Source organism: Hydractinia symbiolongicarpus, chromosome 13, assembly GCF_029227915.1.
Source record: "Hydractinia symbiolongicarpus strain clone_291-10 chromosome 13, HSymV2.1, whole genome shotgun sequence".
Taxonomy (NCBI): Eukaryota; Metazoa; Cnidaria; class Hydrozoa; order Anthoathecata; family Hydractiniidae; genus Hydractinia; species Hydractinia symbiolongicarpus.
In genome coordinates this window covers 11,470,736-11,498,429 of record NC_079887.1, presented here as the reverse complement: position 1 = coordinate 11,498,429, position 27,694 = coordinate 11,470,736, and the positions used below count along the sequence as shown (strand labels likewise).

At 33.0% G+C, this 27,694-nt stretch overlaps 3 protein-coding genes across 4 annotated transcripts; 2 read left to right on the top strand and 1 right to left on the bottom strand.

Annotated features, from left to right (window-relative positions):
* The first annotated feature begins 160 nt into the window (after positions 1 to 160).
* Positions 161 to 1,743, top strand: LOC130623944 (uncharacterized). The gene is made up of 2 exons (XM_057439493.1): positions 161 to 527; positions 823 to 1,743. Exons 1-2 carry the CDS (start codon positions 164 to 166, stop codon positions 1,581 to 1,583), a joined length of 1,125 nt encoding a protein of 374 aa, XP_057295476.1. The 5' UTR covers positions 161 to 163; the 3' UTR covers positions 1,584 to 1,743.
* Positions 1,744 to 2,365: 622 nt separating this feature from the next.
* Positions 2,366 to 3,322, bottom strand: LOC130623069 (uncharacterized). Its single transcript, XM_057438571.1, has 2 exons — positions 3,055 to 3,322; positions 2,366 to 2,946 (listed from the first exon to the last, which is right to left on the bottom strand). Exons 1-2 carry the CDS (start codon positions 3,320 to 3,322, stop codon positions 2,366 to 2,368), a joined length of 849 nt encoding a protein of 282 aa, XP_057294554.1.
* A 1,374-nt stretch (positions 3,323 to 4,696) lies between these two features.
* On the top strand, positions 4,697 to 24,894 carry LOC130622959 (uncharacterized). 2 transcript variants are annotated; one of them, XM_057438415.1, is made up of 17 exons: positions 4,697 to 4,856; positions 5,742 to 6,113; positions 8,193 to 9,287; positions 13,314 to 14,030; positions 14,255 to 14,632; positions 15,055 to 15,285; positions 15,788 to 15,970; positions 16,925 to 17,155; positions 17,975 to 18,157; positions 18,465 to 19,016; positions 19,097 to 19,294; positions 19,423 to 19,605; positions 21,076 to 21,282; positions 21,937 to 22,113; positions 23,173 to 23,403; positions 23,706 to 23,890; positions 24,410 to 24,894. In XM_057438415.1, the coding sequence occupies exons 1-16, from the start codon at positions 4,808 to 4,810 to the stop codon at positions 23,885 to 23,887; spliced, it is 5,169 nt and encodes a 1,722-aa protein (XP_057294398.1). In that variant the 5' UTR covers positions 4,697 to 4,807; the 3' UTR covers positions 23,888 to 23,890; positions 24,410 to 24,894. The 2 variants fall into 2 exon arrangements, with proteins under 2 accessions (XP_057294398.1, XP_057294399.1); XM_057438416.1 differs by lacking the exons at positions 18,465 to 19,016; positions 19,097 to 19,294; positions 19,423 to 19,605.
* The last annotated feature ends 2,800 nt before the right edge of the window (positions 24,895 to 27,694 follow it).

Here is a 27,694-nt window from a genome sequence, read left to right as displayed (position 1 = left end):
TTCATTTGACTCTGAAGGTGGATCAACATCCGAAGAACCATCCAATGAAAATATTACTGACAGATCTATCGAAAATTTGCGAGAACAACGTATTAAAGCTCTATCTAGTAATTCACCAAAATTAAACTTGGAGAAGGAGTTGAATGTTTTGTCAGCGAAGTTCATGAAAAAAAGTAAAGTAACTTTTAATATCAGAAGAAGATGTGTATTTAATGATGTTATGCAAAAAATGGAGGTGTTTTTTTCAGATGCTGAATTGTCTCCTTTCAAGGTAGAATTCACCAGTATGGGTGGTAAGGAAGCTGGTGTAGACACAGGTGGTCCTACTCGTGAGTTAATATCGCTATTTTATCAAAGCACAATTGGTAAACTTACATATGGCATTCAAAATAATGAATTTTTCATCCATGATCTGCAAAAGTTAACAGAAGATCAATATATGTTTTTTGGAAAATTTGTGTCATTATCTTTATTACATGGTTGCAATCCACCATACTTCAGTGCTGGTCTCAGTGGCTTTATAGTGGGTGAGTTCTTTAAAAACGAAAACCTATTTTTGCCTTCATGTCATTTTACTGCTTCATGAAATATGTACATTTCGACATTGTTTAGGGGGAGGGGGGGGATATGGTTTCAAAGGTTCAGGGTCGGTGAGTCTAAGGATTAACTAACATGTGATTTCCAAGGTGGCGTTTGGTTTACATTAGTGTTGATGTATTGAAGCTTTATAAAAGGCCTTGTTTGCATGTGTTTTAGTGAATTATTTGGCAAATTTTGATATTGACTTCTTGTTTATGCCTAAGATTATTTAATCTATTTCAGGGCATAAAGACTGTTTATGTTACATTGATGACATACCCAGCATTGACCTCAAAATTAAACTTGAAAATATCAGAAATTGTGATAAAGAAGCAGAATTTCAGTCTCAAGTTCAACGTTTCCATGAACGATTTGACTATGGTTACAACAAACCATGTCCGAAACTAGCAGACAAAACTGATTTATTGCAAAAGGTTGCTCACCACATCATAATATCTATGCAATTAGAGGAAATTCAGCAATTTTTAAAGGGACTTGAAGCTTTTGGTGTTCTTGATCTGCTTAGAAAGCATCCTTTGGAAGCCATGAAGTTATTCACTTACAACCAAGATCTTGTTGATCCTGAGGTTATCAAGTCCTGTTTTGATGTAACATATTCGAACGAAAGTGATAAAGCTGCCCTAGAGGAAGATATTTTTTACAATTGGAAAAACTTCCTCGATGAATTGGGTCACGGTAAGTCTATCACTGTTAAAACTTTCACCGTATCTGATGTCGAGAATGAAAAAACAGAAGAGAGTGCTAAATCAGAGAAAAAACTTTCACTAGGCGATGTTATGATGTTTCTCACAGGCTCTACTGTTGTACCTAATAACGAAAAAATCAAAGTTCTTTTTGATCATATAACTGGAAAGGGAAGAATCAGTGTTTCGACATATCAGTATCAGCTCACTTTTCTGGTTGTACCAAGATATACTGGGTCAAAATTTTCTAGAAACATTACCGAAGATATTATTAATTCGCCGGGCTTTGGCATTGTTTAAAAATACTTGTTGTTTGATAAGTATATTTTATCAGTGGTATTCTATTGTTTTTTGAATTAGCATATTTTTTAAAACATCATTCAGCTTTGCAAATATTGGCCACGACAATGCTTGAATTGTGTTTTTCATAGCCGTTGACACGGGGGGGGGAGGGGGTGTCTTTTGTTTTGTCTTCTGTTTTTGTTGTGTTTTAATTCTGAATGACACAGATTTTCTTTCCTCTATTTTGTTCTGTATTTTATTTTTAATGAAGCTGAATCAGTGCTTTTTATCATTGATAATGGACCATTCTTCTATTTTGTTTTTTATTTTAACTTTTAATACAGCTGTTTCAAATGTATTAAACATTTTGTTTTAAGATTGAAGATTTCAAGATTACATCTGTATTTTTCAACACCAACTTGTTACATTGTTATCTACATAAATTCTGCTACAGCATCAAGTAAAAGAAAGTATATTTCTAAGGCTTGCTGAATTGTACTTGGACGTCCATTTGGGTGTCCTTTCATTGCAAGGACTGTGTCTGCAAATTCAATAAACTCAGGCTCGTTGTCTGCAACAGCAATAGCAAATGTAGGATCGTTGAATTCGCTGATGTCACTAATGTCAACAAATTTCTTGTATGATTTGCTATTGTATAGCTCTGGTATAAAATGTAAGGTATCTGGACGTCCGCGTGGTAGGGTTGAACCTCTGCTCGGTGCAATGATATGTTGATTCCAGCGCACCGCCATATCATCTAAATCTTTTCGAATCAAGTGCATGAAACAAAAACGAGCGCATTAAGCAATCAATACATTGCCACCATCCAAATAGCCCATCCCAGAAAGCTCTGCAAAAAACTCTCTCCACCACATTGGTCTATCCTTGGCCAACTGCGACCAAAAACATTCAATCCTTTGATTGTTCGGAGAGGATCCCACGATGAAACTGCCGAGACCAGCATACTCATCCGTGTGATCAGCCCTCATGCATATCTGAATGGCCTCGATTATGCTGTTCTCGGTCCCGTCATCGCTTCTTATTCTAGTAGGTAGTCTGTTCAACTGGGTTACAGCTTCTAAGAAATAGTTGGCAACAACTTCTGGTCGTTTATTTGTGGGTCCAACTTCGAGCCAAATTAATCGGCGGGAAAACCCGTCAATACAACCGTGTATACTGAAACCGTAGGGCTTCAGTTTGTCATGCCCGTCCAAGTGCCATAAAAAATCTGACCCAGGTACGCTGTAGATTCGGCGCCTCAACCGTTTCTTTGCGCGACTTTCAACTCCTACTGGATCCAACTCTCTTAAAATTTCCATGACAGATGATCTTCTGGCTGATATTCCGTTTGCCTTTATGGCCTTCCACAGCTTTCTGTAGCCTAAAAAAAGTAAACAACTGTAATAACAGTTTTCACGCCTGGTAGAAAATGCTTGGGAACAAGACATTAAAAAATTTAAGTCCTGTTCGTATACTCATGCTATAATACCTAGTGACTTTCCACTTTCAGTCAATTCACTTGAAATCGCTTGAATCACTTCCTCTTTGGACTCGTACTGACCAATGCGTCGTCTCAAGCACATTTTTTTTAAACTTCTTTTCAATGTTGACAAACTTATGTAAATACTGTGATGAATTGCAAGAAAAGATATTATTTCAAGATTTGTCATGTCTTGAGAGAAGTATTGCGATATCAAAGAATCACGATCACTGTTAACACTCACTGAAATGCATGGCAAGTGCGTTGGTATAGGCATTATGGCTTCGAGCTATGCTTTCGAAAGTCCATGCTGTTTCCATTAAAAGAGAAAAAAAGCGCGAAAGAAAATTAATTTTAAAGACCAGATCGATGATATGTAGGCCTGCGATATTTAAAATATTTTTTCGTCCAGTCTATATAAATTTTCTCGCAATATTTGGAAATTCTCGCGCATTGTTGAATATTCTCGCGCAGTGTACAAAAAAATTCTCGCATAGTTTGTAAGCTCTCGCGCAGTGTAGTGGAAAATTCTCGCACATTTTAGAATTCTCGCGCAGTGTATAAAAAGTTCTCGCACTGTGGCCCTTGTGGGCCATCGTAGAAATTGTTTCAGCGCTCAACATTGTCCATCCCCAAAGGTTCTTTTCTGTTTTTGACCCATGTCGTTCGACGTGTCAAGTAAGCGCTAGAGCGGCTATGACATTAGACAACAAGACCTGGGGACGAGGGTGTCACGCTATGTCTTTAAATATACTCCGATACTGCAAAGCAAGTTTTCCTTTTGCTGATATAAAAAAGGAGAAATGTACATGGGAACAAGGTCGTGATTTGTTGTCAGATGTCAGCTTTTCGTCATTTTTTAAAAAAATGACAAAACCAGACAGACACTATTCGAGTCTCGGCGTGACATAATGATTTACGCTGCCAATGGGACAATGGGAATGTGTGAAAAGATGTAAGCAGTAAATACAATCAACATATGATGATCTAAAAAACCGATAAGGTTTTACATTTTCTCTGAAAAAATAAGAAAAAATCATTCCAGTATTGGCTGTCGTTTTTTGTTAGAGACAAACAAACAATTTCATGTGTCAATTCGTGTTGTGATTTTTTTCCCTACCATGGACCGTCCGTATCCTTCTTAACCTTGTCTCGTCAAGACGCTTCTCTTCTTCAAAAGTCGTTGAACAAGCTTGAACCCAAAGCTGCATGATTCACCACACGAACCTCGTTCCCAGCGCCTGTTATCTCTTTTTTATATTAGAACGGCGAGAGCTGGCTCTGAGGACAAGGTGCCCCTACACACAGTTTTAAAATGTGGAATATGTGTAGAGCGAACCGTCCTGCGCTCCTTTCTCGGGCTAATTTAAAAAATGCGGGGAAAGTACAGCTTCCCAGAATTTTATTTTACTTTTTATCCGGGGGTTTTGTCCCTGTAGTGTACGTGCTTATTTAGACAGGAAAAAAATATCAGTTAATATTACCTAAATTGCATATAACGTTATGTTATAAATTTATAAAGACGCTTTTTACTACCTCTTCTATGTCAAACACACAATCTAAATATAATTATTACAGAACATTCCCCCCCTAAATGTTTGGTGTAACAGTGCTGTGCAAAAAATCATGTGATTTGCTCATGCAATAAAAGGTCGGAAGACGGCTCAGCAAACTCACCTTTCACTTTCTCGTTTGCAAAAAGCTACACTCCATGAAAAAACAGATGCTGTTTATTTCAAGCTGTTAGGAAAGGAAAGTGAAAATGAGGAAGGAAATATTGACAATAATTTGTCTTGTACAGCTGTCTGCAGGTATGTAGTCTAAATTAGTTTTTTGTTCGCATTTTTATAAAAGTAAAACAAAACAAGACAGAAAAAAATCACTTCATCTTTTACTGTTTTACTGTTAATTTAATTTTTTGTATGCTAAATTTTAATGATTGGCATGCAGAAAACTAAAATGTCAATTATTGCACAGAGCTTTCAAACATGGCAATAGACACATTTCTATACAAGGGTGCCAACTTGCTAAAAACTCCTGTATACATAAGGGCAAGCTCTTCTTCCTTATTGAATAAAATTTTCCTTTTTCTCCGAACTCCCCAAATCATTCTCCCGAAATGCAAAACTTGACTCAACTTCCAAAATATGGCAACCTTCGATGTATATAACAGAACTTTGTCACTTTTATTTATCGATTAAATTGTATCAAAGAAAGCTTTTTTAAAAGTTCTACGCCAACAAATTTTCTAAATAAAATTTGCTTGTGATGCCATCACAGTATATCTGCCATTACATTTTTACAGGTTTTTTTTACTACAAGGCTCAATGTCCTGATGTTGATAAAGCATTAATAAACACCCCTATCACTAGAAAAGAAAATGAATACCCTTTTATTTTTAAAAGGTGCTTATTCTATAAAATAGTGCTTGTGTTTGTAGCCATATGTCTAAAATAATACAATTAAACTAGTTTTTGTCTTTTTACTTTTTTAATTAATTAAGTGGAAATGTTAAAATTGTATTTAACAATTTGTTAAATAACTTTTTAGGCTCAACAATATTTAACTATGTTAATGTTTATCTCTCTGTTTATTGGTGGAAAAACAAAATCTGAGTTGAACTCGTAACAAAATTCTCTATACGTAAAATTTTTCTTTTTAATGTTTTTTGTTTGACTAATGTGATTCTTATTTAGGAGCATCATGGTTTCGACGTTATGATTCAAAAAAGCCTTGCATGGCTTTGGTTGATGGGAAATATTCAATAAGTGATGTATTCGCTTACATGGAATGCAAAGACCATGTTGCATCTATAAAAACATGCAAAGAAGGTCAAATCTTTGATCCTAAGCGAAAAGAGTGCATAGATTCAAGCAAGGTTACTATAGATACCATCTGTGAAAATCGAAATAATGGGAATTATCGCAACCCTTGGAACTGTCATCAGTTTATCATGTGTGTTCATGGCAAGCAGCATACGTTTAACTGTTCCGTTAACACCTTAGTATTTGATCCATACTCTAACAGATGTGAATATCCTTCCAAAATGCAATGCAAGGAGATTAAAAGTATGCTAATTTATTTATTGTGTTTTTTCGTCAAAAACGTTTAAGTCAATAACAAAAGTGCTTTATACATCTCATTCTTGATTATCTCCTATTTAAAAATTTGTTCAATAAAATTATTGGGACAAAAAATTTGGATGTCCTCAAAGTAGTTTAACACTTGCCCGTTAAAGTTGGATGTTTTTTATTCAATTTTTAAACATTGAATACAGATTTGTTGCTTGATATTTTTGTTATTTCATGTAATGTGTGTCTATACATGAAAAATGTAAAAAATCTGATTTGTGAACTTTTATACTTTGTGCATAAAGCCATACATTTGTAGAAAAGCAATTTTTTTAGTTATGACTTACACAATAAAAATATTGCATTGTTTAAATAAAAACTGTCAGCGTATAAACCTATGATTAGATTCTTTGTTTGTTTTAGAATACAAACAAAACACAAGGGATTTACATTACTTTATTTATTTGACATGCCTAATGTTCTTAGAATGATGACTTGATCATTCCTGTTAGTTGATACTTGTTCTAAGAATTTTTCATGTATTTGATGTCAGACTTTTTGTGAATTAAAAATAATGAAAAATCTAAGGAAAAAAAATTCAAATAATAAAATCAAAAAATCGATGTTTAACGAAACATTTTTGTACATAAACCATCAATTTTTGTCTCAAGTCTAAACAAATATCTTAGACTAGATTTACTTCCTGGAGAAATACTTGCTTTAACAAATAAACAGTAAATAAATTCCAATTTTTTAACCCTCTTCAGTAAAAAGTCTGCATAAAAAATTTGTTTTTAAATTGAAACTTGCTATATTTAGCATTTTGGTGTTGGCTTAAAAGAGATTAATAATAAAATATGTATAATTTAATAGTGTAATTTTTTTTTAGAATATCGAGATCTATAAATTAAGATTTAAAAATAAAGTAAAAGCAAAAGTAAATATAATCCGTAAAACATAAAGATATTAAACGAATTTATTATATGATCAAGAAAACAGCATGTTAAAAACATTACAAGTGGTAAAAAATTTAAATAGTTCCTGTTTTGTAGTAGTTTGGCATCAACAATTTCTATCATGCCATAAAAATTATGAACAAAGCTATAAGTAAAAAATTTGCACATGCTTCTGAATTTTGTTTGAGCATATTCAACTTTCTTAAAGTTCCCTTTTTCCCATTTAAAATAATAAAGCAAATTTTTCTGCATTGGGAAATATATTTTAATACCTTTCTGGTGGTATACATAAAAAATAGAAAAACATACCTAAGTATATGCTTTTTGTGGAAGTAAACAAGTTTACTTTGCAAAATTTATTGTGCAAATTATATTTTACTTAATTATAACCCTTGTAGGGAAAACATATTATTCCTAACAAAACATGTAAAATCTTGCAGTAAATGAACGTTTTGATAAAGCACACTGCAGAAAACTTAACAGTTGGGTCACAAGTCTGTTTTCATTGCTGTCTACTGTGGTACAGTAGATCATGCAAACAGTAAACTATAACTTTAAAACAATAATTTTTACTATGTTTTTGTGATATTTGGAGCAACAAAGTAAAAGAAAAGAACAAACTAAAAATAATTTGAAATAATAGTTTAAGCAGACTTAAACTCAGTTTTAGAAGTGGCAGAAACCTAGGAAACACATGGGAAAACTTATGAGTCAACTTCATTGTGCTTTCCACTTCTTTAATACTCAGGAAAAACGAAAAAAAGGAAAAGAAATTTTGATTATAGGTGTCGGTCAACTCTTTGTTATGTTACTTGTTTACATAAGGGAAACTTAACATATAATTGTTTACTGTAATAAAATATCCATTGGAAATTAGAGATTAATTTCAAACATGGTAAATTTTGCATACCCACTGTGTAAACATAAAATATTTCAAAAATGAGACCTTAACGCAAAATAAAGAATGAATCTAAAAAAACAATGTGGCAGGTCTTTTATATGAAGGGAATGTCTTTTTAAACTATAACAATTTTCTTTTTGTTTTGAAGTATACTGAGAATTGGCAAACCTGTGGTTAAATATTTAAGAAATGTATATTTTAGGATCATTTCTTTTATAGCTCCATCCAATCCTTGCAGTGGTTTGCCAAATGGAAATTTTCCGTTGCGTGATGTGTTTCGTTTTATGACTTGCCATGAAAATAAAGCATCGTATTCACAATGTCCAAAACATACAATGTTCGATCCCAATCAGGACAAATGTGTCTCAATAAAAAGCTACAACAAAAAATTGTTTTGTAAGCATCGTTCAACATCAAACTGGCGTGATCCATGGAACTGTCATGGCTTTATTTCCTGCGTGCATGGGGAAGTATATTTCAGATCATGTGCTTCAGCCCAGCCACCTTTAGTTTACAACCCAAATTTAGATCTCTGTGTTCATAATGGTGAATTCCAGTGTGACCAAGAACTAGACTACGTGAAGTTTAAACAGTCCTCAGAAAAAGACAGCGAACCGTGTCAAACCCTGAAAGATGGACAATATGCCATACGTGATGTTTTTAAGTACATGACATGTAAAGGAGGAAAATCAACCTACACAGCCTGTCCCAATAACTATATTTATGAACCTGGAAGTCAGAAGTGCGTCTCCATAGCCACTCAGTCAGTACCAAACTTTTGTCAGAATAGAACTGATGGTGACTGGGCAAATCCCTGGAGTTGTCATCGCTTTTTTAAGTGTCACATTGGTAGAACACATAACTTTCCCTGTCAACTAAATAGTTTGGTTTTTGACCCATATCTAGATGCATGTGTGTACTCAAGTCAGTATGGATGTAAGCAAATTGGATCTAATGTGGAAAAGGGTGACATCTATTCCTGTGCAACAAAAGGTGATGCAGACTTTGTGATACCTGATGTTTTTGCCTATTTAGAATGTAAAAAACATGTTGGGACCATAAAAAAATGCAAAATTGGTGATATATTTGATCCAGTTCTTCTGAAGTGTGTTGATGGTTCAAAAGTTAATATCAAGACATTTTGTTCGCACCGCCCAACTATGAACTACAGAGATCCTTGGAATTGTCATAAGTTTCTTGTTTGTGTCCATGGTTCTTCAGTACCTTTTGATTGTCCAGTGTCAAGTTTAGTATTTGATCCTTACAACAACACATGTGAACTTGCTAGCAAATTCCCTTGCCAACAATTATCTGGTAAGTTTCTAGCTATTTGATATAGTCTTTGTAAGTACCGATAGTAAACCATGCTATTTCAAGAAAATAAATTTTTGAGGCACTTTCACTAAGTAGGCAAAAAATAAATCAGTTGAAAACACTATTAAATCACAAAAATGTTAGAAATTCTTGAAGGTATTAAATAATGTATTTTATTATTATTCTTGTTATCCTAGATTTAAAATTATGGTGTTTATTTTGATAGAGTTTGTTCATATGGTAAAGGGCTTCCAATCTCTAAAATAAAAGTTTACATCAAATACCTTCTAATCACAAAAATATATTCTGTGAAATTTTATTATGGCCTGGGCCCTCTCAATCACAAAAACTAATTTTACTACAGGCTGTCTTAATTTCTAAAGACTACTCTGCAAAATTTTTTTTACCAGTACAATTGCACCAGCAGAATCAGACCAGATCAGGTTATAAAAATTCCCATTTTCTGAAAAAAACCATAAATTGGGAATGAGGTTGAAACAAGTAATCTTCTTGCCCAACTTACCCAACTTCTTTTATTTCACCAGTTAAAGTAATAATTTTTAGTTATATTTGCTTCCTAGCATTACTGAAAATGAAAAAATAAATAAACATACAGTGCATACAAAAAAATTAGTGTTTGAATAAAGTTTATTTTTATCATCATCATCATCATTCTCGGCTTAACGTCCGTTTTCCATGCTAGCATGGGTTGGACGGGGTATATTAATGGCCCTCTGCCAATCTGATCTAGACTGTGTTAATTTTTTCTAACTTACGTTAAGTTTCTCTTACAAAATAAAGCTGGTTATATCTAAAATAGATTTACGATTTTTTTTGTTTTGATGGCTTTGACAGAAGCTATGGTGTTAAGGTGAGAACTTTAAAACTAAAACAAAAATAACATAACATAAAAAATATACATACATGGACTAGCTCACTTTAAATAGTATATCTTTAAGTTAATAAAAGAAAAAAAAGTTGAAACAAGAACTTATTATTGAAGATATAGACTAGATAAAAAATCTGCAACTTGCATTTATTTAAACATAATTTTAGTTCTAACATCTGCTCATTGCAATGCTTGCCATCTAATTAATACTACCAAATATTTAGCCCTGTGAATCCAAGTACTGAAAGTCAACATAATAGTGCCTTGCCAACCTACAAAGAAAATGAGGTTGGCAAAGCCGATTTGAAGGAACATCAGGGATTGGCACTTTTATTGTCCTTTATTGTGGGGATTTGAAATAAACATTTTTGACATGCTTCTCTTAGAGCAGCAAAGTAGATTTTTCATGATCTAAAATAACTTAAAGAAAAACTAACAAAAAAACTACATTCCATATCACAAAAACAACATGATATAAAAATTTTTATAAGGTTGCCACCGTTATCAAACAAAAGCCAACCTGGTTTGTACATATTTTGTTTATTTGTGATGTCATACGGCATACATAGCTCACCCAGGACTTGTTTGGATGCACTTACTTTTTCGTCTTCAAAGCGAGATCATATTTTATCGCAAGGTTTGAGCGACGAAGAAGGCATGTTAAATTCTAGTAGAACAACATCATCGTAGATAAAATAATTTTCAACAATTTAACAACATGCAAAAGTAGGTAAACAAAGAAAAACTGAGACTTTTTTGTTTTTCTATCACCAAATTACTCCCAGTACACTTTATTGTGCATAATAATTTAAAGTTTAATTTTCAAGTCTAGCAAATTAAATGAAGCACCTGTTGTCTTTCAAGATGTTTTGATACGAAAATAACACAGAAAAATTTCATAATAAAGTTAAATACTTGTAACACTTATTTTTTCTAACTTTTTGATAACTCTTGTCTAAAACTCTAAAACTGTATTTATACAGTGAAACATTATTTTATTCTGATCAAGATGTTTACTTTATAATATGATAAATAAAATCACACTTTGAGAAGTTAGCATTCCCTTGCTTTGTTTATTCTGAATGTGTTGGTTTACATCCCTATGGACTTACGTCACATATTCCGAGAACCAAGCTCACAAATATAAAATTAACACAGTTTATATTCATATTGTAATAAGCATTTTAGGCACGATTTTAGGGTAGCAGAAAAGAGCTGTCCTTTAATCAATATAGCTTGTCTTTTAAGTCTGCAATGTTAAATGCTAACGTAAATTCATAGGGCTAAATGTGGTAGTGTACCGTATTTTCCAGTATATAACCCGGACATCTTATAACCCGCAGCTTAGCTTCTTTAGGGAGTTATAAACTAGATGCTACCAAATAGCCCACACCTTTGCATAACCCGCATAAAATTTCGATGTGTTTTACTTACCCACACCTTTGTATAACCTGCATCGTATTAAGAAAAAAATTCAGCGTATTTGTTCTTACCCTAATCATTTTATAAACATGTGTGTGTGTTCTGTTTTTTGCATTTTGCTCGTGAACCCCAAACACGAGAACCAAGTGTCGGAACTAGCGACTCTCTTAGTCTTAACTTCCTTGTTTCTGATTGCCGAAGTAATAATGAATTAAAATTAATTGCTGTTTTCCTTTCATTTGCAAACATTAGTTTCAGCCGATAATATCTCTTGCTTCCTGCAATTAAACAAGCAAACAAATAAGAAAAAACCCATGCTATCAGGTTATAAATCTAAAGTAAAATCTCTGTTTTTTATGTATATTTTTTTTGGCATAAAAGTAAACAACATAATAATTATCACAGATTGTCTGTAACATCGATGTACAGAACGTTCTTTTCTAATGTTTATAGAATTTTGTTATCTATTTATATCTCAGCAATCACAGTGTGCATGACAAAATCAATGGCAGTAATGAGGAGGAGATAGTTGCGTGTGTCTTATCAATTATATTTTATAATTATTTTTGATATTTTCAGTGGCCACCTGATGCCCGAAGGTAGCGTAGATAAAAGGAGAAAATTATTATCATTTTTCAATATTTTTAACAGGAATTAATAATTAAGTCCTGGGCACTAGGTTGTGAAATATGTGTCAATTAAACCTAAAACTGATACCTGCTATATTGCTCTATTACCAGAAGCAAATCATTTCAATGTGCTCTATGTGATTGCAAACATATGAATAGATTAGAATTACATTCAACACAAAACAAAAATGATCTCCAGAATTGTTTCAGAGAGAGCTCGTAATTAAATCACGTAGTTGAAGTAAAATTACGTAGATATAGGACAGCGCATGCAGTTATATTAATGTACTCATTTTATTTTGTTCATACTATTTTCTTCATTGAATGTATAAACTTCAAATTTCACAATAAATGACAGAAAATATAAAACTTATCACATAACCCGCACCACATTATTATAACCCGCACCAACAGTGAAAGTCGTAAAAATCAACTTATAACCCGCGGGTTATATACCGGAAAATACGGTACAAATATATCAAGTCAAATGTATAAAATTTAGAATTTATAAAGTGAATATACAACTAAAAATATTATTAGCATAGAGATACTATTGGAATCATCGGATCGGGCAGGTTGCCTGGACCATATTAACTCTGTCTCTCCAAAATTCTCTATCTTCCATAGCTTCTGGGAGATCGTTTAGTTGACAATTTGTATCTTCCGTTAGCTGATTGATGTAAGTCTTACAGGGTCGTCCAATTTTCCTCCTATCATGATTAAGTGACCATAAAACCATATCACTGATAACCTCCTCTTTTCTTCTATAGCAATGCCCTGCTATCTTTCTTTCTTTCAGAATAGATAAGATTTCTGAGTAGATTACCATAGAGACGAGGTAATATTGCACAGAGCATTCTAGTATATGTTTTGATTCAAGCTTTTTTTATTATGTTTTTTTATTTACTATTGGAATAAACATCAAAAAGTTACGCCATTGGTAGAAATTATTTAATTTTCAATCTGAAATTGTAAGTGTTACAAACAACAATATCAGATGTGCAAACGGCATGTTCCATATAAAAAATTTTTAGCTTGACATTTTTGGGATTTGTGTTATCTTATAGATATGATTTGATTTTTTAGAACAATCAGCAGCTGATCCTTGTGAAACTTTAAAGGATGGAGATTATGCGATTCGGGATGTTTTTAAGTATATGACATGTACAGCAGGAAAATCAAAATATAAAAAATGCCCTGACAATAACATCTTTGAGCCTGGAAAGAGAGAATGTGTAGATATATCAACTCAATCTGTTGAAAACTTCTGTCAACATAGAAGTGAAGGTGACTGGGCAAATCCCTGGAACTGTCATGGATTTTTTAAATGCTTTCAAGGCTTAACACACAGTTTCAATTGTCAAGTAGCCACTTTGAATTACAATCCATACATAGATGCATGTGTTTATCCAAATCAATACCCATGTAACCAAGTCAAGCCAAAAATTTATCATAATGGACCTACAAATCCATGTGCACATCGCCCTGACGGCTGGTATGATATACCTGACGTATTTTCATACATGCAATGCAAAGATCATGTTACAAAATATATTAACTGTGCTGATGGTCAGGTATATGATATAAAACAAAAGAAGTGTGTTGCAGGATCATCACTGACCAAAAAGAACTTCTGCAACAACCGCCAATCTGGAAATTTTAGAGACCCTTGGGACTGCCACAGTTATGTAACTTGTGTCCATAAAACATTCATTGAAAGACCATGTGCTGTGAAAAGCTTGGTGTATGATCCCTACAATGACCTTTGTGAATTCCCCACTAAATTTAAGTGCAAGCAACTTAGTAAGTTTTTACCTTCTGTTTAAAAATGTACAGGTTTACTCATAACCTTTGAACAAATATGGTCAGTCATGAGGTACCATTAATCTTTTACAATGCTTTATTTAATTTCAGTTCAATTACGTCATTGATTTTTTTTAACCAGAGCTTTTAAAGATTTTCAATTTAGACCTCCAAATAACAAAACAGGACTATTTCAAATAATATTCTTACTTCTTTATTTTTAGAAGGTGAAATAACACAAGCAGCTAATCCATGTGATGGAAAAACAGATGGAAATTATGCAATACCAGATGTATTTAAGTATCTAACATGCAAAGGTGGAAAGGCAACATACACTGCCTGTCCAGATCATAACATATTTGATCCATCAAGTGGAAAGTGTGTGAACATATACACGCAATCTCTTCCTGCGTTTTGTCGTGATCGAACTGATGGCGATTGGGCTAATCCATGGAACTGTTATCAATATATTACCTGCACAAAGGGAAACACACGATCTTATCCATGTTTAATCAATGGCTTTGTTTTTAATCCTTACCAAGATGTTTGTGTTGAATATGGTGCGTACCCTTGTCATCAAGCTGCACGGAACAAGAGAATAGGTTTGTTTTTCTATTCAATGGAATTCTTATGTTTATGCTATTGTTATTGCTAAATGTGCCAGAATGTAAAACATTTTAGGATGCTGACTAACGCAGCACACTCAAAAGCATGACTAAAATACTTTGTGTGCTGTTTCCCTACAAAAATATTCCTGAAAAATCTGAATATGTAGTTGTGTTCTTTAAAAATACAAAACTTTTAGATCAGTAATCTTGAATTTTAAGCCCTTTAACGCTTTAATTGTCATTTAATAATGCACAATGGAAATTTAATAATGCACAATGGAAATAAAACATAAAGACTTCTAAATTTAATGTTGACATAATAAAAGACCTTCATTGGACTAGTGCCAACAAATTTGTACAAAAAAAAACTGCCAGTTTTTAACTTGTTCTTTGAGCATAAAATTTTGTTTCTGTAGACACAGATGTACATCACAGAGAAGACAAAGTTACTTCATCTTCTGAAACAAAGGTGGATACCACAGTGGAGGACCCTTGCACCAAGTTACCTGATGGGCGTTACCCAATTCGTGATGTTGCAAAATATCTCTATTGTCATTATCATCATTCACATTACATTAGTTGTCGTGCAGATCAAATCTTTGATGCAAGCAAGAAAACATGCGTACCAATTTCATCCATCACATTAGGTAAGTACGTGTTTTGTGTGTTTCTCTTGTTTTCTGTTTTGTTTCGAACAGAAGCTTATTAGTTGATGTTTTGTGATACAAAGAAAAGAAGTTCTTTTCTTGTTCACAGCCACTGCACAATATTTAAGAGTAAAAAAATTCATAGCAGTCTTATATTTCTAATTTATTTTGAGCAGCTTTATTTTTGTTTTGTGTTTTTTCTGTATTTGATTACGTTTCCTGCACTACCCTAAAGTTTTGCAGGCATCATGTTTTCGTTTCGCCTGCTAGGATGTAATTTCTAACAAATCATGTTTGTAGTTTTGAAAAATTTATCTGCATGATCAAATAAAGCATTGTATCAAGACTAATAATTTCTTTGACATAAAAGTTATTCCACATCCTTTTTATTTTAAACTTAATTGGTATCAAGCATCTTTAACTTCTGAACTTTTATTGAAAGTTTTTTAAAAATTTAAATTTTATGGGTGATGTTAATCTAAAGTCTTTTTAATAATTTTAGATAACTTCTGCAAGGGAAGACCTAATGGAAACTGGCGTAATCCCTGGAACTGCCACGATTACATTACATGTCATGCTGAAAGATCTTTTGACCGTCCATGCTCAGTTTTAACAACACTAAATTACGACCCAACCATTGACATGTGTCAGTATCCATACATACACAAATGTGTAAACATTACAGGTAAGATGTTTGTGAAATCAATTTTTTGTGATTATTTCTCTTAATTTTTTTTGCTATTTTTTCTTTAAATTGCCATTTTTTTTCTGCTAAGTACTATTCCAAGCATGTTATTTTTTACACTGTTTTTGTGATTTTAAATTTTTTGGTTATAAAAAGTAATTCTCACTGAGATAAAATGATAACAGTCCAGTCCCCTATATTTCAATATCTAACCTGCAACGGCTAAGTTGTTACCTTTATTCAGTTGTAAAAACATTTAAATAAAAATATTCTATGATCCTCACTGAAAGTAATAAAATGAGTTAACCGTTAGAATATACAACATAAAATATAGATTTAATTTTATCCCACTTTAAAGAATCCTAGTTAACATGGTATGCTGCTGTAGTTTCACCTTTCTCATTACCACTTGTTACTTTAGATATAATTTAAACTCTCATAATGCCTTCTTAGTCATTACCTAATAACAGTTTTTAAGGAGAATCATTATTATTCGAAGAGAAATTTGAAAAAGAACTTTGAGTCACAACCTTATCTTTGGATAACTAGCTAGAAAACTCAACATTACATGCTGGAGGGACAGCTTAATATAATGTTAGGTGGTTCACCTGCTGTAATGTTGCAAAAAAAATGTTAAAAACACAGAAATTTTGTTTATTTATGGAATAAATAAATTATTGTAAACAAAAAAGGTTTCGTGTCACCTTAGGTTTCGTGTCACCTTTTTTCAAGATCTAAATATTATTCCAACAAAAAAACAAACAAAACAACATTTCCACAACATTTCCTTTTCGAAGCAACATAACTTATTTCTTGTATTTTCCTTTTTAAAGTTATAAGGAGCAAATGTGAAGTTTTTAGAAGATGAACTTTTGTATTTACTCAGGTACAGACATATCGGGTAGTATTTACAAAGTATATGATTTCTTAGAGCATTGAATTTTGTTTCTGTAGACGCTGATGGACATCACAGAGAAGACAAAGTTACTTCATCTTCTGAAACAAAGGTGGATACCACAGTGGAGGATCCTTGCACCAAATTACCTGATGGGCGTTACCCAATTCGTGATGTTGCAAAATATCTCTATTGTCATTATCATCATTCACATTACATTAGTTGTCGTGCAGATCAAATCTTTGATGCAAGCGAGAAAACATGCGTACCAATTTCATCCATCACATTAGGTAAGTACGTGTTTTTACCTTCAGCTTGACTTAAATTTTGACTTTTTAAATATGATTTTTCTTATTATTGTTTATTTTCATTTTTTTGACCTCAAGTAGTTTTAGACTTCAAATTAATTGTCTGCATATAAATAAATAGGATTGAAAAAAATATTAAATCTTGACAAAGTTTTTTTTTAAATTTTTTATGTTAGTGCTATTTTTAATAATCGATTCAGTGAAGTGACACGTGCTTTCCTCCAAGCAGATTGACAATTTCTTTTTATAATTTTTTTATCTTGGTGCTATTTTTAATAATCGATTCAGTGAAGTGACACGTGCTTTCCTCCAAGCAGATTGGGCATTTTTTCCAAAACTAATATTAAGGTAGATGGAATCGATACCTCCTGAAAAATTCAAAAATAAAGTCATCAAAAATTTTAAAAGAAGTACAGCTATACATAGTGTCCATCATTTAAACTAAGAAAAATAAACTCAATGTTTTATTTTTCATTCATACTTTCTGCAGTTGACTCTTCATTAAATTATCGTCAGCAATGAAACTGCTTGTTACTACTTTTTTTGTTACGTCTTTTTTCTGCTGTCTCAGCATCTTTTGTAAACTCTGGATAGACAATTTTTAATTTCTGTTTGCTTATAGTAATAAAACGTATCTTTTTCACGTTTTTATTAAAAATCTGTTTTGACTTGAGAAAAAGTTCAAAATTGTTTTGTCTGCAAATATTAGTGTAAGGAAATACTACTCTTGATACTATATTGCTTAACAAATGAAAGAAATACTAATAATATGCCAGGTGTTTTTTTTTTTAATAATTTTAGATAACTTTTGCAAGGGAAGACCTAATGGAAACTGGCGTAATCCCTGGAACTGCCACGATTACATTACATGTCATGCTAAAAGATCTTTTGACCGACCATGCTCAGTTTTAACAACACTAAATTACGACCCAACCATTGACATGTGTCAGTATCCATACATATACAAATGTGTAAACATTACAGGTAAGATGTTTGTGAAATCAATTTTTTGTGATTATTATTTAAAAACAGTACTAATAACTAAGAACTTTTTTTTTAAATAAATATAAATATTAAAATGCGTTACTAACTATTTCTGCACACTTCTGCATAATGCTACAATGACTTATCTCCCACACTTTAGTTTTGATACATTCACTGCACATATCACCCGCTTTCCGCTTCACACATTCTATCTATTTGATGTTAACAAATTCTTTTTTTTTTCTTTTTTTTTCTTTTTTATATCTTCCTTTTTTCTCTCCTATTTTCGTCCTTTCAACTTCTGTAGTTGCTGTCTTTGAAGAAACTAGTAATCCGTGTCAAAACAAACAAGATGGCGTCTACTCAATCTCAGATGTTTTTAAGTATTTGACTTGTCAAGATGGAAAACCAACGTACACAAATTGTCCAAAACATTCTATGTTTGATCCAACAAGCTCTAAATGTAAACGGACAAATGACAAGATTGATAATAGCATTGCAAGGTCTAAACCACTACCTGATGTTTTGTGTAAAGATAGAAGCGATGGTCGCTACGGTATTGCAGATGTGTTCGCATACTTGCAGTGTCATGAAGAAAAGTCGGAAATAGTGAAGTGTGATAAAGAGAAGATGTTCGATGAATTTGACTCCAAGTGTGAACCTGGTGCTGGCTACTCGAAAGATGTCTTTTGCCTTTATCGAAAGACTGGAAATTACCGTAATCCTTGGGATTGCCATAGCTTTATCACCTGTGTGCATGGCACATATATGGAGAGACCTTGTCCGTCACCCTACTTGGTATATGATCCGTACACAGATCGCTGTGAATATCCAACACAATTTCGATGTACTCATTTAGGTTAGTGTATGTTGATGTAGTGATATGCATCCTTTTCTCAAATTTGAAGTATTTATGTTTGTTTCATGTTTGGTTTCCAGGAACATATCCATGCTCTCCAGTACCTGGCTATCATGGAGGAAAAAAGTGGTGTACAAGCTCACCTGATGGACAGTATCCATTGACAGATGTCTTTAAATATGTTATATGTACAAACCACACGGATGATGTGCGTCATTGTACAAAGGGCGCGATATATTCACCAGTACAAAAGAAATGTCTAACCACACTTACACCACGTAAATATTTCACCTGGCTTCTTTTTACATGCTTTTGTTATCTGTTTCACTTTTTTTGTCCTTTCGAAATTTGAGATTAAATTTATATGCACTGAAATATAACAAGATTTCATCTTTTCCTATGTTAGAAAATTTCTGCACAGATCGAAAATTGTGTGCTTGTAATTGGAGAAACCCGTGGAATTGTCACTATTATATAACCTGCACTCATGGCTATTGGCATGATCGAACTTGTGCAACTAACTCATTAGTCTACAACCCAGACCTAGACAAGTGTCAGTTCGCGAAGGATTATAACTGCACTGTGATTAGTGAGTACTGTCATCTGATGAACCATTTCAATATATAAGCAATTATTTCTACCCTCCTGTGAGATACGTCATGGCAAATAAGGAAAATGCTAAATTTATCGATTATTTTAAGGCGGAGTGTCTATGGGAGACTTCTCAATGAGTAAATCAAGCGTGCTAAAAGTCGATTTCAACTAATGTTAAAATTGTTGGGCGATTGTTGTACAACAGAACAAATGTTGTAGAGGTCAGAATCTTTTATCTCCACAAAGTTGCACAACAAATGTTGTAAAGATATAAAATCTTTCTATCTTCACAAAGTTGCACAACAAATGTTGTACCACAATTACGGCTTAATGCAAGTCGACCTTAACTAACTTTTGTTATACAAGAAAAATTAAGCGAGGATTTTAATAACGAATTTCGCGTCGTCCTAAATTTTTGCTAGAAAAGTTTATAATATTGGGAAACCTGATTGGCTTAAAATTTTACAAAGCTAAACTTGATTGGTACAGAAAGCAATGTAAAAGAAGGTTCATTTAATTAACATTCAAATATAAATATGAAGCAGTTGAAATACTTTCATATATTTTAATTTTTTTTAAAAAAATGGAGATTAGAAAGAAAAAAAAAGTAATTTAATTAGATTATTTTGATTTCATCGCAGTTTTATATTAATTTAAAAATATTCTTGTTTTATATGGTGGAATGGGCATTGTAAATAAAGTATTATTGACGCTTTCACGTGACGAGAACCACTTGTCAGAAGCAAATATTGTTATGTGAATGACTCTTATATGACTTGTTTTAAAATGATTTTAAGCGTGTGTGGAAGGGCCTGCGCAAACTAGGTTTTTACTTTTTCACGGGAATAAACTTTCAGGTATCATACAAATTGAGTTTTTTCGCGACTATATACGTGAAGAAATCGCGAAATCGCCTGAATAGCTTAAATCGTATGTTTTGAAAAACGAGTTTAGGCCGAAAAAGGTGATAAAGAAATTATAAAAAGAATGCCGGACTCAGAATGTTTTTCTTGTTTTTCTTCATGTTGTTGTTGTTGTTGTTATTATGCGGAAGTGTGGTGAACGAAGTATAATACGTAAAAAAGATTATAACTAACAAAAAATATTAACTAACAAAAAATATTAACTAACAAAAAATATTATAACAAACAACGAAGTCGACACGTTGATATGAATTGATTATTAAAATAATGTATAATAAGTTAAAAAAGCTACAACATTTTTTGTTGCTGTTGTAACTCCTACAGCATTAAATTGTGATAAAAAGACACAAAATATTAAATTTAGCATAAACTTTTGTCCTGAGCTTAAAAAAACTTCTAACCTGCCGCCTGAAAGTTTAGTTACTAGTCTATTTTCGGGACCCATCGGCGATGTTGGATGGTCATATATGTTCGGATGTAGCATCAACTTAAAATAATATTTGGTGTTATAAGAATACGTGCATACTATCTTTCTTTTTTAGAGCGAACATACCCAACCAACTCTTCAGCAATCGCACCACAAATTAAAGACATCTGCACCACCTTACCTGATGGCAACTACGCGACACGCGACGTATTAATGATACTGCAATGTAAAAAGCATGTGTCGCATAAAGTGGCGTGTGGAAAGGGACAAATTTATATACCTGGCCAAGAAAATTGCACTGATGCAAGTAAAATCATACAAGGTGAGTAGCTTGTTTTAGAATGTGTCACGATTTTTGGCAATTTTGCGATTGGGGCATCTCTCTCTTTGCGACAATTATTTCTCATCTACCTCATTTGATCTGTATTGATGATGATATATATATATTTTGAGTGCTGGTGTGACGTTGTATCACCTGAACGTAAGTGTTTCAAATAGTTTGGCAATAATTTATGTACACAACTTTTTATATGTATATAAAAAAACACAATGTTTTCTAAAGTGAGGCTGAGATTAGATGTACTTTCAACTTCTAACTTGCCAAATATTAAGAAAAGTGAAAAAGTGAATTAATAACTTGACATTTTGCTTAAGAGGGTTTTAATCTTTTTAAATTCACTTTTTTTCCCTTTGATTATCACTTCAAATATAATACATCTGTAAACTTTGACTTTAGCAGTCTGTGTTTTATGTATCCTACATAAAGCCGTTAAAACACAGTGTAAACTGAGAGAAAAGTGTCAAATCCTTATATAAATTTTTTTTACAGGATAAAAACGTTAGTCAGCATATATACAAAAATAAAACGCTGTTATCAATGTTTGTCCTATAAAGAGTTTTTTTTGTAAAAAATACATTTGGTTATATTTTGACTGGGAGGAAGTGATCTTTTCTATGTCACCACTGTTTTATTTAGATGACTTTTGCATGGGACGAAGTGATGGCAATTGGCGAGATCCATGGAACTGCCACGCTTTCTTTACATGCCATGCTGGCACAGGATACAAAAGAAACTGTTCACTGGCTATTCTGACTTATGATCCTGATATCGACAGCTGTGACTTTCCAAGTGTATTTCCGTGTAAAAACGTTGGTGAGTGAATTGTAAGATTTGTTCAAAAATACGACACCAAAAAAATAAAAACAGCAGATTTACCGCATGGTGATCACAGTCTTTTAATCGTGTTCAGTCAAATGTTGCAGATCAAAATCTTAAATGTTAAGGGAAGCATGTCCCTGTACTAGAATTCTTAAAAATTGTTTTAGACACTCTTCTTGCCCTGGATTCGTCTTGAAATCTTAACAATACTGTTCTGGAATGTCGTGTAATTTAGATTTTAATTTTCTGTGGTCACCATGTTATCTCTTACGCAGATCGATACAAAAAAATATTGTTAAAGTTTGTATTTGATATTTATTCGTTATATTTTGTTAGTGTACTTTAAATTTTTATGGTAGAGTTAGGTAAAACCTATTAAAAGTCTTAAATAAAATAGAAAGTTCTGACTCGTTTTTGCTTGAAGGCATTTTACACTTCATCGCAAAAAGCTCACGACCTTTTCTGTTAGCGCATGTTTACTTACACAAAATCTCAAATTTTTTCAAATTGCGCACGCGCTAACAAAGAAACTCGTGAGCTTTTTGCGCGAAATTAAAAGCGGAAAATGCAATCAAATGAAAACGAGTCAGGACTACGAACGGCTCATTTCCATTTTATTAACATAAAACGAATTTTTGATTGAAGTGGTGAAAAAATGTGGTCGTAATATGATTTCATATATCTCATATATGTACTGTTGTCACTTAAGTTTGCAGTATTGGTACAGGATAGGTTGTGTTGTTAATACAGTATTGGTGCAGGATAGGGGGTTGTGTTGTTGTTATTGCAGTATTGGTGCAGGATAGGAGGTTGTGTTGTTGATACAGTATTGGTGCAGGATAAGAGGTTGTGTTGTTGATACAGTATTGGTGCAGGATAGGAGGTTGTCTTGTTGATACAGTATTGGTGCAGGATAGGAGGTTCTCTTGTTGATACAGTATTGGTGCAGGATAGGAGGTTGTATTGTTGATAAAGTTGCGGTATTTGTGCAGGATAGAAGGTTGTGTTGTTGATAAAGTTCGAAGAAAGAGTATAATACCTTTTTGTATTTAGATACGGAAGTTTACCACGAGAAAGCTGTTGTAATGCCAGAAGCGGTTGTTGCAGAAGCAGTGGGCGTAGACGAGCCTTGTGCAAAATTATCTGACGGCCACTACCCAGTCCGTGACGTGTTCGTTGTTATGGTTTGTCGTTCACATCGACATCAATATGTTGCATGCGGGAAAGGGGAAATGTATCATCCTGCGCAAGAGAAGTGCGTCTCTGGAAAAGAAGTTTCTCTTCGTACGTAGCGTATTTTGATTTTTGGCCTCATAGCTTGAATTGTGTTTAATTAGTAGTTACTTAGTGTAAGTTTGTTTGATTCGTTCTTATTGGCGTTATAACGCCGCTCATCGTTGCGCAGTGTTATAGGTTGGCGTAATAAAATTTCGGTTACAATAATTGTCTTGAAAAGCATTCGGACCTCCTCTAAAAAGTGGTAAATTGGCAAAGGCAGGCCTGAGATAAAAAGTCTATTCCGACTTGTGTGTCGAGAAAAGAAAAGTAAATCTCATTTACTTCTACCAAAAGAATTTCGTTTTTAGGAAACTTCTGCAAAGGTAGATTCGATGGAAACTGGCGCAACCCATGGAACTGCCATAACTACATCACGTGCCATGCAGAGAGGACATTCGATCGAAAATGTTCAAAAGTAACCACGCTCAACTATGATCCGTACCACGATGCATGCGCATACCCAGCCACCTTTCAATGTAAACAAATATGATGGGTACGTTTCTTTATTCTTAAAGCTGGGTTTCCGCGTCTTTTGAAAAACTCGACCTAACTTTAAAAAGTTCCCCTAAAACTGCTCAAATCTCCTAAAAGCGCTTTAAGTATTTTTTATAGTTTTATTTGTTTAAAATGTTTTTATTTTGCTCTTTATAGTTAAAAAAAAAGTACAAAACAGAAAACTCTGATAGCTTCCTATTATCTAGGAGGATAGTTGGTATCGACCTTTTTATATTGCACAAGGGGAGGATTTGGTATATCAATGTTTAGCAGGAGCAAAATGTTGTTTATAATATTGAAATATTCGTAATATCAAGATGTTCGTAGTATCGGTATGTTCGTACTAACGACAGTTCCGACTATACCAAATATTTATGATCCGCTTTAAGTGGACACACGAATTGCTAATAAGGGAGTTTTAAAGTAAGGGCGATTAAATAAAAAAGGTTCTTTGTTTTGTTTGTTTGTTTGTTTGTTTATGCTAGTTTAAAAATGTATTTAAAAAAAATAATTTTAGGTTGCTTCACGAAAACTGACGGAAACTGACAACCAAGGAATCTTTATTATCTAATAATTAGTTTTGTACTTTATTTTTATACTATGTTTTTACTACTTAAATTTTTGTTATTTTTTATAAAACATTGGGTGTTGTAGTCTTTTTTTAGAAATAAATTTTTAACAACTTTTAGTGTATACAACCACAGACTTGTGGCATGTAGATTATGATTCTTAAATGTGTTTCATTTTATACCACGTCTTTAACATTTGAACTTTTGGTTGCCCAAAATTTAATTTGCGTGCGTACCATGATTGCAGTAATTAATATTTTTTTAAAAATTGCTGAATGTTGCCAAGGTTTACATCATTGTAGTTTTTATCGCTTGTAGACAAACCCTTAAGTTTGACTATACGTAATTGTAGTTTAACCACATGTAAACAAGCCCTTATGGTGTAATACGTCTTCTTTCTTGTTTTTATTATCATAAAAAGAGAGTATTTGAATTAGTGTTTTGATTGGTTGGTATTGGAACACGCGCGCTGTGATATGCTTTTGCGGTTAAACTTATTGAGAAAACTAGTCGTTAGCCCGTGGAAAAATCCACGGGTTCGCCCGTCCTTTTTATACCGCATTGCGTGCGTCTTGCTACATGCGCAGCTAAGCTACCATTTTGCGTGACAGATAGACGGACAGACGTATACGGGTATTATAATACAGATTAAGTGAAATTTCTTTATAAAAAAATTTATTTTAGTAGAGCCTGAACTTTTAGGGTTGATGTCGAAGTTTTGAGATGACAAAAATTACGGCCGATAAATAATTTGGACTGTTTGAATATTTCAAACAGTCGATTTTATTGCCACACGAAAAGTTTAATTTTGCGCATGTGCATGAAACTAAAATTAATTACTGCTTAATGATAATATTTTAAAACATTTCGCAAAACTACACTGACTTTTGTGTATTTAATGTCATTGCCAAACTTAGTGTTTTTCAGTATTTTTAAACCAATATCAAAAATATTTAAATGGTCCAATTTTGTGTGTGCCCTAAGTAAGTAAACTAATAGCGATATGATTTTTCAAACGACTACAGAATAGCTGAAGCACCAGCAAGTAAGAGATCAAAATGTTTAACTTCCTTTTATCTAAATTTCTAGCGTGTCCATCTGTCACAGCTCCTTTAATCGAAAGTATTGCCAATACACCTTTCCCGAGACCATGAGTCATACTTTTTTTGAACTCGTAAAATATGAATACCATATTTGAATTCAGCATTGTTTGTTTAATTTATGTGTAAAAGTTTAACTTGATACGCCAACAGATGGTGCTATTTTGAGGAGATATATATCACAGTTAAAGTCTTCTTAATGCTCAAGTTACCATGTCCCGCCTCGTTTTCAAAAAGAGGTTGTACATGCCACAAATCTTTAAATTAGAATAGCAGGTTGTTTACTTGCTGCATTGTTTCGAAATTTTCTTTGTTTATGACATTTTTGATAAGGAATTCAAATCTGTTGTCCGTTTTTCATAAAACAGAAAAAGTTGCGGCACATCAAAAGAATAAGTCTCGGGAAAGGTGTATATTACCGAATCTGCAAAGTTTAACATGCCAAGCTAATATTGCCATTTATCTTAGTTGCCAGTGAATTTAACGTCGCCTTACAAAGTAAAATTAGACTTTACTACGGCTAAACTTTAGGATATTGTAAGAGAAAACATTTGTCGGAAAATTCAGTTTGTGTTATATATATTAATGTATTTTCCCAGTGTTTAAAACATATTCTATATATGTACAAAGTTCTCATACTTCAAACATTGTTCCAAATGGAAATTTAAAGCTTGTGTCAATGACTCAGGAAATAATTGTGCCTTGATCCCAACTGTTTTTTACAGGAGCATTCATTCATCACGTTCAAAGATAATCAATGAAGCTGCAGGCTGACTGGACAGAAGAAGGGGACTGATTTCGAGAATAACCATTGCCAGTATCATCAGTTTTTTCTGTTGTTAGTACCTAGCTTTAAGCTATGCGTACTGCTGGTAAAATAAACATGAACATACACGAATGCCCAATTGTCCGCACGGCTTTTTTTAGCTTACACGAGTGAACAGATTTCTTTTAGTCATTACTTCAGCAACCTTTCTAACATCTTTCTTAATTTGCCCGACCCTGAACAGATCCCCTTATGGCGACACTGCAGCATTGTCCTAATGTTTGTCTTCGATAGCAAGTTTATATCCTTAGTAATTTTCACTTTGAAATCAATAAAAGGTTTAAAGATTCTTTTTGTGGGTGGTTGTTTCGTTGAAATGGATCTACTTGATACGCAGGTTGTCATGACAACAATGAACAAAAACACCAGTTTTAAGATGGTAGCCATGCTCGAGATGCTAAAAGTAAAAGAGTAAATACTTGGTTACATGAAACCATAGTTCCAATTATAAAAAGCATAAAAAAAATAAATGAATAACTTTAACACACGACACTGCCAATAAAATAATTTCAAAAACGCAATAAATGCAAAAAAAAATAAATAAACAGATGCAATTTTTTCAAGGTTAAGTAATTCGAACCACAACGACACTGCCCTTCTGCTCTCATTTAACCAGCCACCACGACTTCCCTTTACCTGTTGTCAAAATAAAACGAGAAAACAAAATTCGGGTCACTCTCAACGTACCTTTCACCTTCGACTTTCTCTCGTTCTTGCTTGCAAAATAAAACTGTTTGATTTGCTTCATCTTCTATTTTTATATCCTAAAGTTTAATTGAAAACAATTATAAAAGAAAATTAAAGCCATCATTACCGCAAATTATGTTCTTAAAAATACCTCATACTAATGAGCCGACGTTTTTGAGTAATTGTAGTCAAAAGGTCGGAGACAGGCACGCGTAACGTTGCACCAAAGAATGTTAATAAAACAAATTGTAACTTATTAAAATGATTAACTAGACAGGGCTATGTAATAATAAAAATAAGAAATTCTTGTAAAACGAAATCATTTCTCTTTAAAACGTCATTTAAATGAAATTTTCAAAGAAGGGTATAGCTACGTTGAATTTCGTGATAATTACTTCTTGCTACAGTCATTTTAAACGACAGGTGAAACTACATCCATCTATATGCATTACAAAGACTTTTACTGTATGAACAAGTTACATCACCTCCAGGCCTATTTACTTCTACTCTACTCCCTTCTTCACACTCAGAGTACACGAGTTCTCAATGATACAAGAATAGTCTCAAAAACTTTCAAGAACAACATTTTGGGAAGTTTTATGACGCTACTATATGATAGA

Coding starts and splice junctions, on each gene's coding strand:
- LOC130623944 (XM_057439493.1), top strand. CDS start 164: ATGAAAAAAAGTAAAGTAACTTTTAATATCAGAAGAAGATGTGTATTT. Junction 528..822: donor TCTCAGTGGCTTTATAGTGG/GTGAGTTCTTTA, acceptor AATCTATTTCAG/GGCATAAAGACTGTTTATGT.
- LOC130623069 (XM_057438571.1), bottom strand. CDS start 3,322: ATGCCTATACCAACGCACTTGCCATGCATTTCAGTGAGTGTTAACAGT. Junction 2,947..3,054: donor TGAAAGTGGAAAGTCACTAG/GTATTATAGCAT, acceptor TACTTTTTTTAG/GCTACAGAAAGCTGTGGAAG.
- LOC130622959 (XM_057438415.1), top strand. CDS start 4,808: ATGAGGAAGGAAATATTGACAATAATTTGTCTTGTACAGCTGTCTGCA. Junction 6,114..8,192: donor GCAATGCAAGGAGATTAAAA/GTATGCTAATTT, acceptor TTTCTTTTATAG/CTCCATCCAATCCTTGCAGT. Junction 19,017..19,096: donor ATTTCGATGTACTCATTTAG/GTTAGTGTATGT, acceptor TTTGGTTTCCAG/GAACATATCCATGCTCTCCA.